We start from the raw sequence: 13593 nt of genomic DNA on the forward strand, positions 1-13593 counted from the left end.
CTATTCAAAATTGTAAGTAATTTAGCTTTTTTTCTAGATGGCCCTGGTTGATCTCCTTTGCTCTGCTGCCACCTGCTGGCCGTTTGTGTAATAACTACCATTTATGCAACCGTTCATTGCAGTTGAGAGGCTGCATCAAAGCCTTCTGTATGCTCTAGCATAAAACAAAAACAAAAAAACAAAACGTATAAATACGTCTTTGGGACACTTAGAACATTTAAAAAAAACGTATTTACACGTTATTGGGAGCAAATGAGTTAAAATGACAAAAACACTCATATTACATACCTAATACCTGCACAAGTCAACAATTTCATCCCAAACTTTCCCAACATACGGTGGCAATAAAGCAGCTTGTGTCTTACCCCTCCAGGGTTGCCATCCGAGGCTGTAACGACCAGACGGTAGCGATCGTTGGTTTCTCTGTCAAGAGGTTTTTCCAAAATTAGAAGACCAATCCTGTGGAGAAAAGCAAAATGTTAAATTCAAAAGATTCACGCTTATTTTCACAAAAAAAAAAAAAAAAAAAGTCTTTGAGCGTCCACGTTCCCGCATTATTTGTCCCTCGTAAGCACATGAATATGTCATATGTGTGCTTGTTTCAGAATTTATTTGCTTATAGATTAGGCAAATAAATGAAGTCTGGCCGCTGACTACTGGGAAAGGAGTAGGTGGGCTTTTAAACTTTGCTTCCCGCCCAGACGCACAAACAAACAGCAGGAATTCATGTTGCGGTTCCAGTCACTGCGGCGCACAAGCTACAATTTGTTGGCAGGGCGGCGTTGCACCCGGCGGCCTGCGCATTCCCGAGAGCGGCACGCAGAATTATCTTTGTTTGCACACATACACGCCGCGTGGCAGACGACGTGGCGGCGGGTGCGAGTGCATTAATACAAACACTCGCAGGGGGCACAGCGCACACAAAACAATGGAACCCAGGAGAGCATCTGCCGGGACCACGAACAAAATGCATCAGAACAAGCGGCTCGAATAATGACGGCCACAACTCCCCGCCGTCTCTTTGCTGCTCTAATTGAAGGCTGCTGTGGACCACACGTGACAAACTCTATGACCTTTTCATTCATGAATGCCATTTGTTCGTTCTTTCTTATTTGCGCTCCAATGATAAATCCATGACACTGATATGCTCGTGTGATGCCCTTTGAAAACGAATAAAGTAATAATAAGCAAAATCTACTATATAGAAATACCCTTACACACGTCTGGCATTTTTTATAGCATTTTCTGCACACAAAAAAAGTGAACATTGATAAGCTTCCATTGTTAGGTTTGTGTGCTAACTAGTTTAAATGTGTTTACTGTAAACCATGTGGGGGGAGCAAACCTATTACAAAAAATTACTTTTATGTTATGTTTTGCCTGGTTACCGGTTCGAAGTTACACTGTGGTTTTCAAAAGTCACGTTATGAGCCGCGTCAGCAGTCAGTGAGGTTAGCCTAGCTTGGCAGATGAAGGATATCACATTTACGAGAGGGCAACCAATCAATCGTCGACATCCTCAAGGTAGCTTTAATATGTTACTGTAAGTATACTTTCTTGAACTGAATGTTTCCAACCAGCTACATGAGTTAGCTTGTCTACAATTGGTGGAATCAATATTACAGATAACTAGCTAAGTAGCTAACTAGCATGCTAACTTCAGTTTGTTGCTACTGTGGTGTTACTTTGTTTTCTGAGAAATAAACACTGTTACAGTGTTGTATTACATTTTTGATTGTACTTCGTGAAAAATTATGTTATGTTTACACTGTTTTTGACCAAAGATATTTAAATCTGAATATTGCTATAGTCTACTATACTCCACAGTTATACTATAAAAGCTGAGGCGTTAATAGACATAAGCCATGATTCATTAAGATTCTCTGTTGTTAGTTGATGAGATTCAAATGAGGGAAAGAAAAAAAAAAGGAGGTTTAAACGAAGAAAAGGAGCTCTGGTGTGATAAATGTACAAGCTGTCGCGCTAATGATTCACTTCAGACAGGATTAATGTCTGTAAATGGACTTGAGCTCTACATTTCGGAATGATACATTGACCATTGTTCAGCTTTACGGGGATAAATGATGTCGCGAAAGAATGTGGATCAATATATACAGCGTAGAGGTGGACAGTATGATATGATACGGCGACACAGACGGCATCAATCAAACCACTGAGCTACAGCTGAAGTCTATTTTATGAACGTAACAGTTGATTTCTCTATACGGTACGGTTATCCCGCTGGAAGTAGTCTTCACAAGATGGCACAGAAAAGGGATGACATGGTCAGTGACCATACTAGACAGGGTGAGTCTTTGACTTATGGTCAGTTGGTGCTCATGCCAGTGCTTTGCTACCATTATTGAATCAACCTGGTTTATATTGACGTGTCACACTAAAAACCTCTGGTAAGTACAACTATATAATGTAAGACATTTAAATTGTTCACCATCCCAGACTACTCTGTATAACTTCTGCTGCTATGGCGACCATCTCAAGCATCCCCTCTCGCCTGCCCTCGGGGGAACCTGCCCCGTTTATAAGAAGCGGTGGACTGGAGCACTCATTTTTCATAATAGACGAACAAAAGTAGCAACATATGCAGAGTGTCGCCTGGAGACGCAGCGGTGCGAGAATCTCGTCGCGGGGACGAGTTTAAGGCTTGAAAAATGACAAGTCTCAGTGGGTGTATTGTATGCACAACTAAACAAGAGTACTAGCTAATCAGTCTTAATTCAGAGTGTGCCACGTCGACATCTGCTTGGGCGTTTGCGAAGCGTTTTCAAGGCAGCCCGGCCCACTGCGCTGTATGTAAGGCAGAGAATTCCGTGGCACATGTGACAGATGTGCCAGGGATAGACACAGCCGGTGCTTCACTTCCAATAACTTTATTGAACAAACGCTGCGAAAATAAACAAAATAAGCACATTCTTTTACGATTATACCAAGCGACTCAACACTCAGTTAACAGCCAGCTGCTAATCTGAGCTTTCAACAGCCAACTCGGCACCATCATTCACTGACACCCATGTCACTCACCAGAAAAGGCACCGCCTTTTAAAGCCCCATAAATTCAAAGTCACAGATTGTTATGTTCTGAGGTTGGATCCCAAAAGCGCAGACACAAATAAGCTTTTAACACTATTCGCATAACATCGAGAGACGTAGAACAAACGTGACTAGACGAGAAACAATGAGAATGCATCGAGAATCACGAGATGCCAAGCCCCCTTGGGCTGCGGAGATGTACAGAGAAACAGTGGTAATAATCCGACAAAAACACACTTCTCGGTTTGGCTTAAATAGACAGTCAATTGATTGGATTGGCTGTGGCTAGACGTGTGGGTGACACAGAATCATCTGATTGGCTGTTGATCAAGTAACGAGATTAAAGATTCTTGACATCACATGGTTCCTGACATCACATAGCATTTTTCCAGTTGAAAACAGATGATGGTTACATAAGTTCAAAACAGACACTTGACCTCATGTCATGACCCAAACATAACCCTGGCATGACCCAGTCATGACACAGATACTACAGTGTAGAGCATGAGGATGGTGACCAAAAGCAAAACAAAACAAAACAAAACCTGCGCCTCGCATGTATATTTTGTATTGTTTAACAATGTTCAAACTGTAATGTTATACCAATCTACCAGACTGCTACTGCAGTTGTTCCCTTTCCCTTTGATACCATCAGTAGCTGCCTATGTCTCATGCAGCCATTTGCCAGCAACACTTTTACATCTGCTCTAATTAATTTTCCAGCAGTAATACCCTTGACACTGCTAATAACCAAAGCATTGTTACGCTTAATGCAATGTAATAATGTTGTACAAACTGCTTCCTTATCACTGTTGCAATTTCTCTCGAAACATGAGAGTGCATTTGTTGCCACAGCAGAGTCGAGTCAAGCTTATGATGCAGATCGAGAGTCGGCGTCAGCGCACCCCCACCCCAACCTAACCCCAGACCTTCCCACACACCCATACTGCCACTAGTAGTTTTCTGTCAAGAACAAATTCAATAATCCATATTTTGTACCAAAATGTTTAAAATTCAATCAAACCAATTTCCATGGCAACGAAGGTGATCTGATTCATCAATTAACTCTTTTACTGCCACACATTATTAAAAAACAAAATCCCCAATGCCAGCGGATTTCGAGCATTTTAACTCATTTTTCGAAGCAAACAGAATATTGTTCTTTTGCTACATAAACAACATGGGTACCACATGAAAGATCACATTCCATTCTTTAATTAGAAAAAAAAAAGTATGTTTCTACCTTATTCCGTTCTTTAGTAATCACCAATTGAAAATAGGTCATTTGAGTGACATTGAGCGAAAATTGAAAAGAAAAGATAAATTTCCTCCACAACAGTGACTTTGATACTAATATTTTTTGTTTAGTGATGCTCCGTCAAATTAGGTTTAATGTTACAAGGGCTTTGGTGATTCACGGCAGCATTGAAAACGTTCTATTTCATCAGATTGGGTCATGTTTCATTGTAATTCGCAGCTCTAGTTAGGGCCCGAGCAGCTACCGCTACCATCTGCTGGCCATAGTTAATGGGTCTTTTGATTTCACAACTCATTGACCCCCGGCTACGCTGCACTTGGATGTTGCACTGACCACTGATATATAAAAAAAAAAAAAAAAAGTAGTGGACGTCACGTAACGTTTATGGCGGCATACATCGTGATTTTACTAAACGTTATTAAACGTTTTTGGCGGTCAAAGAGTTAATAATAATTTTAAAAAAAATAATTTCTGTTGTGAATTGGCACCATATAAATAAAATACCACCACCCAAATAGTACAGCATCGCCTTTAAATTAAGCACCAGTGCAAACAAAGTGTGTTAAGAGACAAATCAGGCGGGCAAGGTGAGCGAGTGAGTGTGTGTGCATCTTGAGTCTCCTCGCGTCTTGACCCTCCAAATTGACTTCCTCATTTACGAGATGGTAAAAAGCCACCTTAATATTTCATGGCGTTTCCTCGCCGCGCGACAGGCGGCAGAGCGGGCTGGGATTTTTATATGCCGATATTGATTCTGAGTGAGAGAACAAGGCGGGTGGGAAACTTCTATTTGTGTTTCATGTCCTCCCCGCAGGTAATAAAATTGGTGGCGTCGTTTTTTTTTTGTTTTTGTTTTTTTGAGAGTTGGTCCGTTCTCTGGTTTTATGTATGCAATTGCGTTATATATGCATACCTTCCCTGCTGTCGCATTTAGCACCCAAACACCCTTCTATGACCCTCATTATCAGTCCACACATGAGCTTAACATCATTTCCCACTTTTTCTTAGCCTGCACCTTGATAGCTATCTCACATTGAAATTTTTGAGCGAAGATTTTTGCTTTCATATCAGCCTCTCGAGTCTTACAATGGCTTCCCTTTTCTGAGGATTGTGGCACGTGGTGTTTCATGCTCTGTCGTCTCGGAGACGGCAAAGGGGCTTGAAAAGAGGACAGTTTCAGACAGGAGAGGAAAAAAAAACAAAAAACGTATACATGCAGTTCAAACTGCACACCGTTCACTGCAATTCCCCTCAAATGCTTCCGCCAGCAGTTTCATTAGCATGCGTCAAAGCAGGTAACTATCATTATTACCACACTCAAACAAATAAATCAAATGTCAACTCTAAGCAAAGAAAATTCCACAAAATACCAGCTGATATGAAAATGTACAGACTTTTCGGCCCGCCAATACACATGAGACAAAGCTGCAGACTTACGTTTCAGAGAGGTTGAACACCTTCTGGGAATCCCCGCTCACAATGTGATATGCGATGGGGTCGTTTTCTCTGTCTGTGGCCTGCAGGGAGAGGAAAATGCAGGGCCTTTAAAAGGTCCTAAAATGCCTTTAAGGTGGAAGGCTGAGCAACCCAATTGAGCATGGATGGATGGATGGATGGATGGATGGATGGATGGACGGACGGACGCATGGATGGATGGACGGACGGATGGATGGACGCATGGATGGATGGACGGACGGACGGATGGATAGATGGATGGATGGACGGACAGACGCATGGATGGATGGACGGATGGACGCATGGATAGATGGATGGACGGACGGATGGATGGACGCATGGATGGATGGACGCATGGATGGATGGACGGACGGACGGACGGATGGATTATGGATGGATGGATGGATGGATGGATGGATGGACGCATGGATGGATGGACGCATGGATGGATGGACGGACGGACGGATGGATTATGGATGGATGGATGGATGGATGGATGGATGGATGGACGCATGGATGGACGGATGGACGGACAGATGGATAGACGCATGGATGGATGGACGGACGGACGGACGGATGGATGGATGATGGATGGATGGATGGGTGGATGGATGGATGGACGCATGGATGGACGCATGGATGGATGGACGGACGGACGGATGGATAAGTCAAGAAGACAAAACGAGGACATACAGTATATATTGTGAAGTTTCACCTGTTTCTATTAAGAATTGACGTAGAAATGATGACAAATGTCCAACTAACTATAAAATTCTGAATTTCTAACAAAAACATCATTTCAACCCAACCTTTAAGACACAAAACAAGAGCAAACTGAGAATAAGCAAAATCATATACGCTGGACTGAAGTGGCATTTACGACTGATACAAGACTTGATTATAAAGTTAATAAAACTCGAGACAAAAATCAATAAGCAAAGCACAATCATAATTCTGGAGTCTGGAAGGAAAAAAAAAATGGCGGGTAGGGTATGACTTAGCGTTAGGGTCTTCTCGTAGGTGATGAATTATGTCCCCCGAGTCATATTTGGGGATATTTGGAATTAAACCAAGATTCCAAATTCTGGAGGTCCCTGAGTGGGGGGGTCACCTTCCAATTTTCTTACCCTGGAATGAAGCACCGTCCCCAGGCATGGAATCCACGACCACCGTCCGGGGTCTGGATGTTCGGGGTCGGTCTCATGTCAACCTACTCGACTTTTTCACGATTTGGAATATTGAAACATGCCCCCCTTGGCTTTCTGGGGGTTGATCTGATTATTTCTATACCTATATATTGGTTGGTTTTGGGGTAGGTTGGAATTAGTTATAAAATTGGAAAATATGGGTATGGAAACCGCAAACTATCTGAACAATTTACACTGAAATCAATGGCTCACCTGCAAATTGAGCAGAATTGCGCCAATCCTGGTGGCCTCGCTCACCTCCAGGTTGTACGTGAACAAGGGGAAGCGCGGCGGGCTTTGGTTGTTGGGCGGCAACACTTCGATATAGACGGTTGTGATGGAGCTCCTGGAAAGAGTATAGTTAAAAATAATAATAATAAACAAAGTAAATAAACAAAACACCCACCACTGTTATTATAAATAACTAATTAAACACTAATCTACAACTGAAAAAAAAAAAAAAAAAAAGCTACTGGATGCAGAAAACTGAATTTTGAATCACTACTGCCACCTGTGGCCAAAAAATGCAACTACATTTTCCCATCATCACATACATACACAACACGAACATGATGCCACATTTGCAGAGGGCGGGAAATTCAAAACCAAATTCTGTCTGAAAACTATTGACCAGAAGGAGGAATACTCAAAGTGAACAGCTAAGGTGTTAATTTACTTATTAGAATATGTCATAAATGGTCAAATAAAAAGGCTATTGCAAAGTGATTTTTGCCCAAATTGTTACAGAGCTTTAAAGAAATAAAATGAAACTGATTTTTTTTTTTTTTTAACGCAAAGTAATAAATTATCTCTCATGTTTACTAAAACTAACTATAAATACAGTGACAAAAATAATGACACACTAAAATTAAGAAAAGTAAAAAGCATTTTTTGAAATTTGGCTAGCAAAAACGTGTTACTGTACCTTCTCAGGGCTTCCGGCGCATTGTCAGACGCCTTGACGGTCAGCGCGAACGATCGTCCGACGGCGAGGCTGACGCCGGGTGCCACCGTGAGACGGCCCGTGCGATTATTAATGACAAAATGTCCCTGAGCGCCGGCCAGGATCTCGTAGGTCACCAGTCCGTTTAACCCCTCGTCAGCATCCTCCGCCGTTAACTTCGGACGCAGGAAGACAGAAAGGAAAAACAGCATGAGCAGTCAAGCGTGAAAATGACTTGAACCGATTTTGACGGCTGGTTACTACCCAAACAGAGGCGCCGGCTTTGTTCTGGAACATTAAAGGTGTACGTGCCGCATTGAAGATAAATCCTCGCTGTAGGTGGTCGCAGCTTGTTGACAATCGAGATCAATAAAAGTTTGGATTGCACTGGATGGATTGTACGCGTTTAAAATGAAAGCGTAAAGGTTCGGGACATCGCCTTGATTTCAAAAAGCATCCGTGCGGCGGCTCAGCCAATTATCCGGCGGCGAGTAATTTGCGAGCGCCGCCGGGCTTTCCGTACGTCTTTCAGACCTCGCGAACTTTCATCCTAAGCGAACCGCACCTTGTTTTCGTGTACGCGTAGGTGCATCAAACATAAAACGGCCGCCTGAGGGAACCTGCCTGCTTACCCTCTTTTCATAAGGGCTTATAAAAACCGGTTAAGCGCTCACGTCGAACACTGCGCGACCGCTGGCCTCATTTCGCCGAGGCCAAACGGACATTTTTTTTTTAAAGACAGATTAAACTCGACCTTTCCGAGCCGGACAGAAAGACAAACGAGCGCAGCCCAACTGCGAATGGAGAGGAAATGAAAAAAGATGGAACTCGCCGCATGAGTGGATTGAGCCCAATGGGGGTTATGGATTTACATTTTTTTAGGACGCGCACGCGCTCGCTTATTAATTGGCGGCCGCATGTTTGTGCACAGCTGCAATCAAACAATGATATTTAAAGCAGCGCACTAATGGAATCAGGAGGGATAATGTCCCTTAATCCAGTAACGTAGTCAGAGTAGGTAGAACGTAAAAAAAAAAAAAATCCTATTGTGCTGATATTGGTGGTAAAGCGCTTTTATGCATTTCATTTTGCTGCGTCATTGTTTTGTTTTTGTTTTTTTTGAGTGGCAGTGGTGGTAGGCCATCAGAAATACTAACTGCCAACATTTCTAACATTTCTTTCTTCACTTTGCATACATTAAAATAATTAATAATCAGAGTATGTTACATTTTGTATGTAAATTAGTTTTATCATATTAGATACATGTTGATTCTAAACCTAAACCTTTTTTTTTTTTTAAACTTTTTTTTTTTTTTAACAGATTAGCACAGAAAAGAAGATTAAAAAAATGACATTCAAACACTTCTCAAAAAAGAATGAATTTTGCCAATTTTAAGTTATTTTATTCAGTATTCTTAACTCATTTACTGCCATTGACGGAAAAAGACGTCAAATGATGCATTTTTTTCTGGTCTGGCAATGAATATGTAAAAAAAAAAGAAAAGGAATAAAGAAAACTCAGCCTTTTAGCATTGACTAACTCATTTTATCAAATGCACAGATGCGAAGAGTGATGCAATCCATTTGTGCAGTGGCGTAGTTAGGACTATTTTGGTGTCAGACAGAAGCCCCCTGAAATATTGTTAAGCTACATTATTTTTTTTAAACATGGTAAAAATCAATGAAGAAATTATAAATTGTTGATATAATGTATAGCAGGGGTGTCCAAACTTTTTCCTCTTAAGGCCACATACAGAAAAATAGAAAGCTGCAAGGGCCACTTTGATTTTTTTTTTTTTTAGTTATTTATTAACACATTCATTGCCAGACCAGAAAAAAAAATGCATCATTTGACATCTTTTTCCGTCAATGGCAGTGAATGAGTTAATAGGGATGGGCGAGTACCGATACCGGGTACAGTATCGGTATCGGGCCGATACCAGCCTTTTTTCAAGCACTTGTGACCCCGACGAGTACAAGCGACTAATGCTGGAGGGGGAGGGGGTGGGGATGGGACGTTGAGTGAGTCCTCCTCGCCTGTAGGTGGCGCTACCCTGAAAAAAATCAAGCCGAGATACACTACTTTGTATTCTTATTATGAATCAGTATACCATCCACATTATTTTGAAGTGTTTATATTAAGGCAACCGACTGTATATAAGTGCTTCACTATGTTATATTTTGCAAGCTGGCCCTCACCATTTGAAATGGAACCTCACAGTGAACAAATGTGACTGATTCATCTCGCCTGTCATGTCCGCTGCCTCTTGATCATACGTAGCAAGTGATAATCGGTCAATGCAAAGCACACCTTTCAGAGCTAAAAAAAGCTTCCCATGTTACAACCGTGGAAACGATTGCGTGCCAAAACTACAAATACGATTGCGGTCCGAACATTCGCGGGTTGCTGAGAGAATCCGAGGAGCGGGCAGAAATGTTTCTGTGCGTACTGATTACCTGCAGCACCGTCTCCCCGGGTTGCATGTCGGTGAATAAGTCCACGCTGTAGGACACCTGAGCAAACGTGGGCGTGTTGTCATTGGCGTCGATGACTAAGATGTTGACGGTGACGGGGCCGCTCCGTTGGACGCCGTCCGACGCCACCATCTGTGCGGACGACACGTATTGCGCAGTGTCGATTTGTTGTAAACTTGCGAGACAGAGAACCACAAGTTTGACGAGAGCATCGCAAACACTAGAAATTTGAAAGAAAACGATCAACATTCGTACTTTCCTCTTTAACTCATTTGCTCCCAATAACGTATAAATACGTTTTTTAATGTTTTAAGTATCCCAAAGACGTATTTATACGTTTGTGTGTGTGTGTGTGTGTGTGTGTGTTTTATGCTAGAGCATACAGAAGGCTTTGATGCAGCCTCTCAACTGCAAAGAACGGTTGCAGAAATGGTAGTTATTACACAAACGGCCAGCAGGTGGCAGCAGAGGAAAGGTGATCAACAATGAGAAACAATGAGAATGCATCGAGAATCACGAGACGCCAAGCCCCCTTTTGGGCTGTGGAGATGCACAGAGGAACCGAGGTAATAGTCCGACAAACACACACTTCTCTGTTTGTCTTAAATAGATTAGCGGATTAGCTGTGGCTAGACGTGGGTAACAGCACTGATATGGAATTATCTGATTGGCTGTTGACCAAGTCAAGAGATTAAAGATTCTTGACATCACATAGCTCCTGACATCACATAGCGTTTTTTTCCAGGTGAAACCAGATGATGGTTACATCAGTTCAAAACACTTGACCTCACGGTCATGGTCATGACCCAAACTTAACCCTGGCATGACCCAGTCATGACAGTATAGTTCTCAAAAAGTTTCAAAATGGTATTTGCATTGATTGTAGAAGCAGTTTTATCAGAACTATCCAACGGGCAAACAAATTTATTTCCACTATAAACGAACGTCTTGTCAAGCTCGCTCTGTGTAATTTATTCTTCTCGTTAATCAGATTGGCCCCTATGTGACCCCCGAGTAATAGTAACATGATCAACATATTTCAAGATGCATGCATGCTCTTTTCCCATCTGCCCTTTGCCAGACGGATACTGTATGTGCAATAAAACAAGTGAGTGAGGTTTTATTGCCACACGCCTCGCATATTTGCGTTTTGACACAAGGTTAATCCGTCAGGAGAAGGATGTGTTTATTAAATCCAAAACTTTACAAGCAGCGTGTAGGAGCGATATTAAGGGTGCTTGTATAAAGCTTCACCTGCAGGACAACTTGTAAATGGAGCAAAAAGGTTTTTTTTGTTGTGTTTTATTCCCCACCGCCCCCCCCCCCCCCCCCATTGACAATATATGCGGATCATCAAGATTTGGCAGAGATTAGAAAAATGTGGCGAGCGGGGCGATAAAATAAAATGAGAGAATCAATTCTTTTCAAACCATTCAATACCCGATTTTACCTTTTGCTGATTAAGCAGCACTTCATATTAACAGACCCATTGCACCAAGTGCCAGTCTCTCTCTCTCATTTAAAGCCTAGTAAAAACTCCTAATCGGCTTCTTTTTAACTGAAAAAGTGAACTTGGCACCGTAACTTTTTAGGGGCCAAGTAGATGAAAATGATGGCAGCCGCCCGCTGGCTAGCTGCTATTGCGGCATGTTGAAATGAGTGTGTGCCTTAAAGGGTGCCCATTATGGAACATTTTTATTAGTATTTTTTTTCAAAACAAACGTGTAGAATGTCGCATCGTCCAATCAACTCAAATTATTGCACAGAACTTCCCGCCTTTTCCCGACGAAATTACTGTGGAGAGGTAACAGATGGACATGGCTATTGCCAGGTTAGTGCGGGGTCTGACAGAGATACATGTATATATATTTTAAGATTAGAAAAATCCTTATGTGTGTACCTGGCTTTATCCTAGTTTTTTGCCGAAGATTATTAAACGTGAAATCGCCTGTAATCCTGCTTTTTACACCTACAGAACGTGACGGGTCATTTTATTCTGAACATGTTCCGACATATTGGTGTACGTATATTGTGAGATTATAATTTAAGTTTATTTTTTTTTTGGGGGGGGGGGAAATGGTTTGTTTATTGTAAACACAGAGGGACTTTAAATGTGTTTGTATTATTTTAATTGTACTCTACGTTTCAACACTTAGAAAAAAAAATAATTTCTGTAAATGCTACTTGAAAAAAAATGCCTAAGGAGTATTTAAATAGGGTATTTCTATATTGCAGACCTCACTTATTGCGGGCCTGGTCTGGAACAAAACCCCACAATGGAAATGGGTGACAGCAGTCCTGGAACTTTCCTGACACACCTTGTACATTGACGAGAAGATACAGTGTTATTAAATAACTAACAAAGGCCTCATTGTGCGAGAGGCGTCTGCACCCAGACTTTGCGTCTGCTCTAACCTTCGACTCGGACAAACAAACAAGAGGAGCCGCGGGCCAAAGGTGAGCGGTAATTAACTGCTCCAAATCGGAAAAGGAGCGTACCGTGAAGGTGTAGGTCATCTGCTTCTCCCGGTCCACGGGTTTCAGCAGCCTCAGGTAGCGGATTATGCCGGTGGAGGTCAGGCCGAAGATGGCCGCGTAGTCGTCCTGGGTTATCTTCAACATGGGGTCTTTCGTCTTGCGGCAGCGGAGATATGAAATACAGCGAGAAACGCGTTACCATGACGACGTGGTACGCTTCATCCAAGGCTGAGGAAAGTAAATGTCTGATCCTTATATAGCGAGGATCAATGTGTTTTTAACGTGACAATATCAATACATGAATGATTTCTACTCGACAAGCCGCCTCCAGTCTCCGTTTTCCACAAAGAAAAGTAAGACGCACGCCGCTGATGAACAATAGCTTTCGTGCAAGCGGACAACTTATTTGTCTGCGCGTGTCCGCCGCGGTCGTTGGCGCATTCGATTAGCGTCTGCCAGTCTGGCTTGGTAAACATCACAACAGAGAGGGTTATCGATTACGTTCCGCGTGTCTACCCTTCACATTTTCTCCTGAAATGCATGAGGAAAAAAATTAAAAAGATGTTTTGAAACGTGAACCGAGGAAGCTGAATTCCTCTTTGAGGGAAGATGTATAGAAATGTATAGTCGTAACATCTCACAAGCACACCATTATGTTAAAGGCATGCCAGAAGTCCCCTTCAAGCAATACAACACACAGCGGGATTCTAAACGCAAGCAACGTGTATAGCAACACAGGAAAACACTTC

At 42.2% G+C, this 13593-nt stretch overlaps 1 protein-coding gene across 1 annotated transcript in view; it reads right to left on the bottom strand.

Annotated features, from left to right (window-relative positions):
• Positions 1 to 13593, bottom strand: part of LOC144001029 (protocadherin-15-like) — a 255906-nt gene that overhangs the window by 95950 nt on the left and 146363 nt on the right. Inside the window, exons 14-19 of the mRNA XM_077494957.1 lie at positions 12866 to 13000; positions 10349 to 10498; positions 7874 to 8067; positions 7162 to 7294; positions 5744 to 5823; positions 366 to 459 (exon numbers count right to left, since the gene is read on the bottom strand). Coding sequence (XP_077351083.1) covers positions 366 to 459; positions 5744 to 5823; positions 7162 to 7294; positions 7874 to 8067; positions 10349 to 10498; positions 12866 to 13000 — 786 coding nt within the window. The remainder of the gene's footprint in view (positions 1 to 365; positions 460 to 5743; positions 5824 to 7161; positions 7295 to 7873; positions 8068 to 10348; positions 10499 to 12865; positions 13001 to 13593) is intronic.

This window comes from Festucalex cinctus, chromosome 14 (genome assembly GCF_051991245.1).
Source record: "Festucalex cinctus isolate MCC-2025b chromosome 14, RoL_Fcin_1.0, whole genome shotgun sequence".
Lineage (NCBI taxonomy): Eukaryota > Metazoa > Chordata > Actinopteri > Syngnathiformes > Syngnathidae > Festucalex > Festucalex cinctus.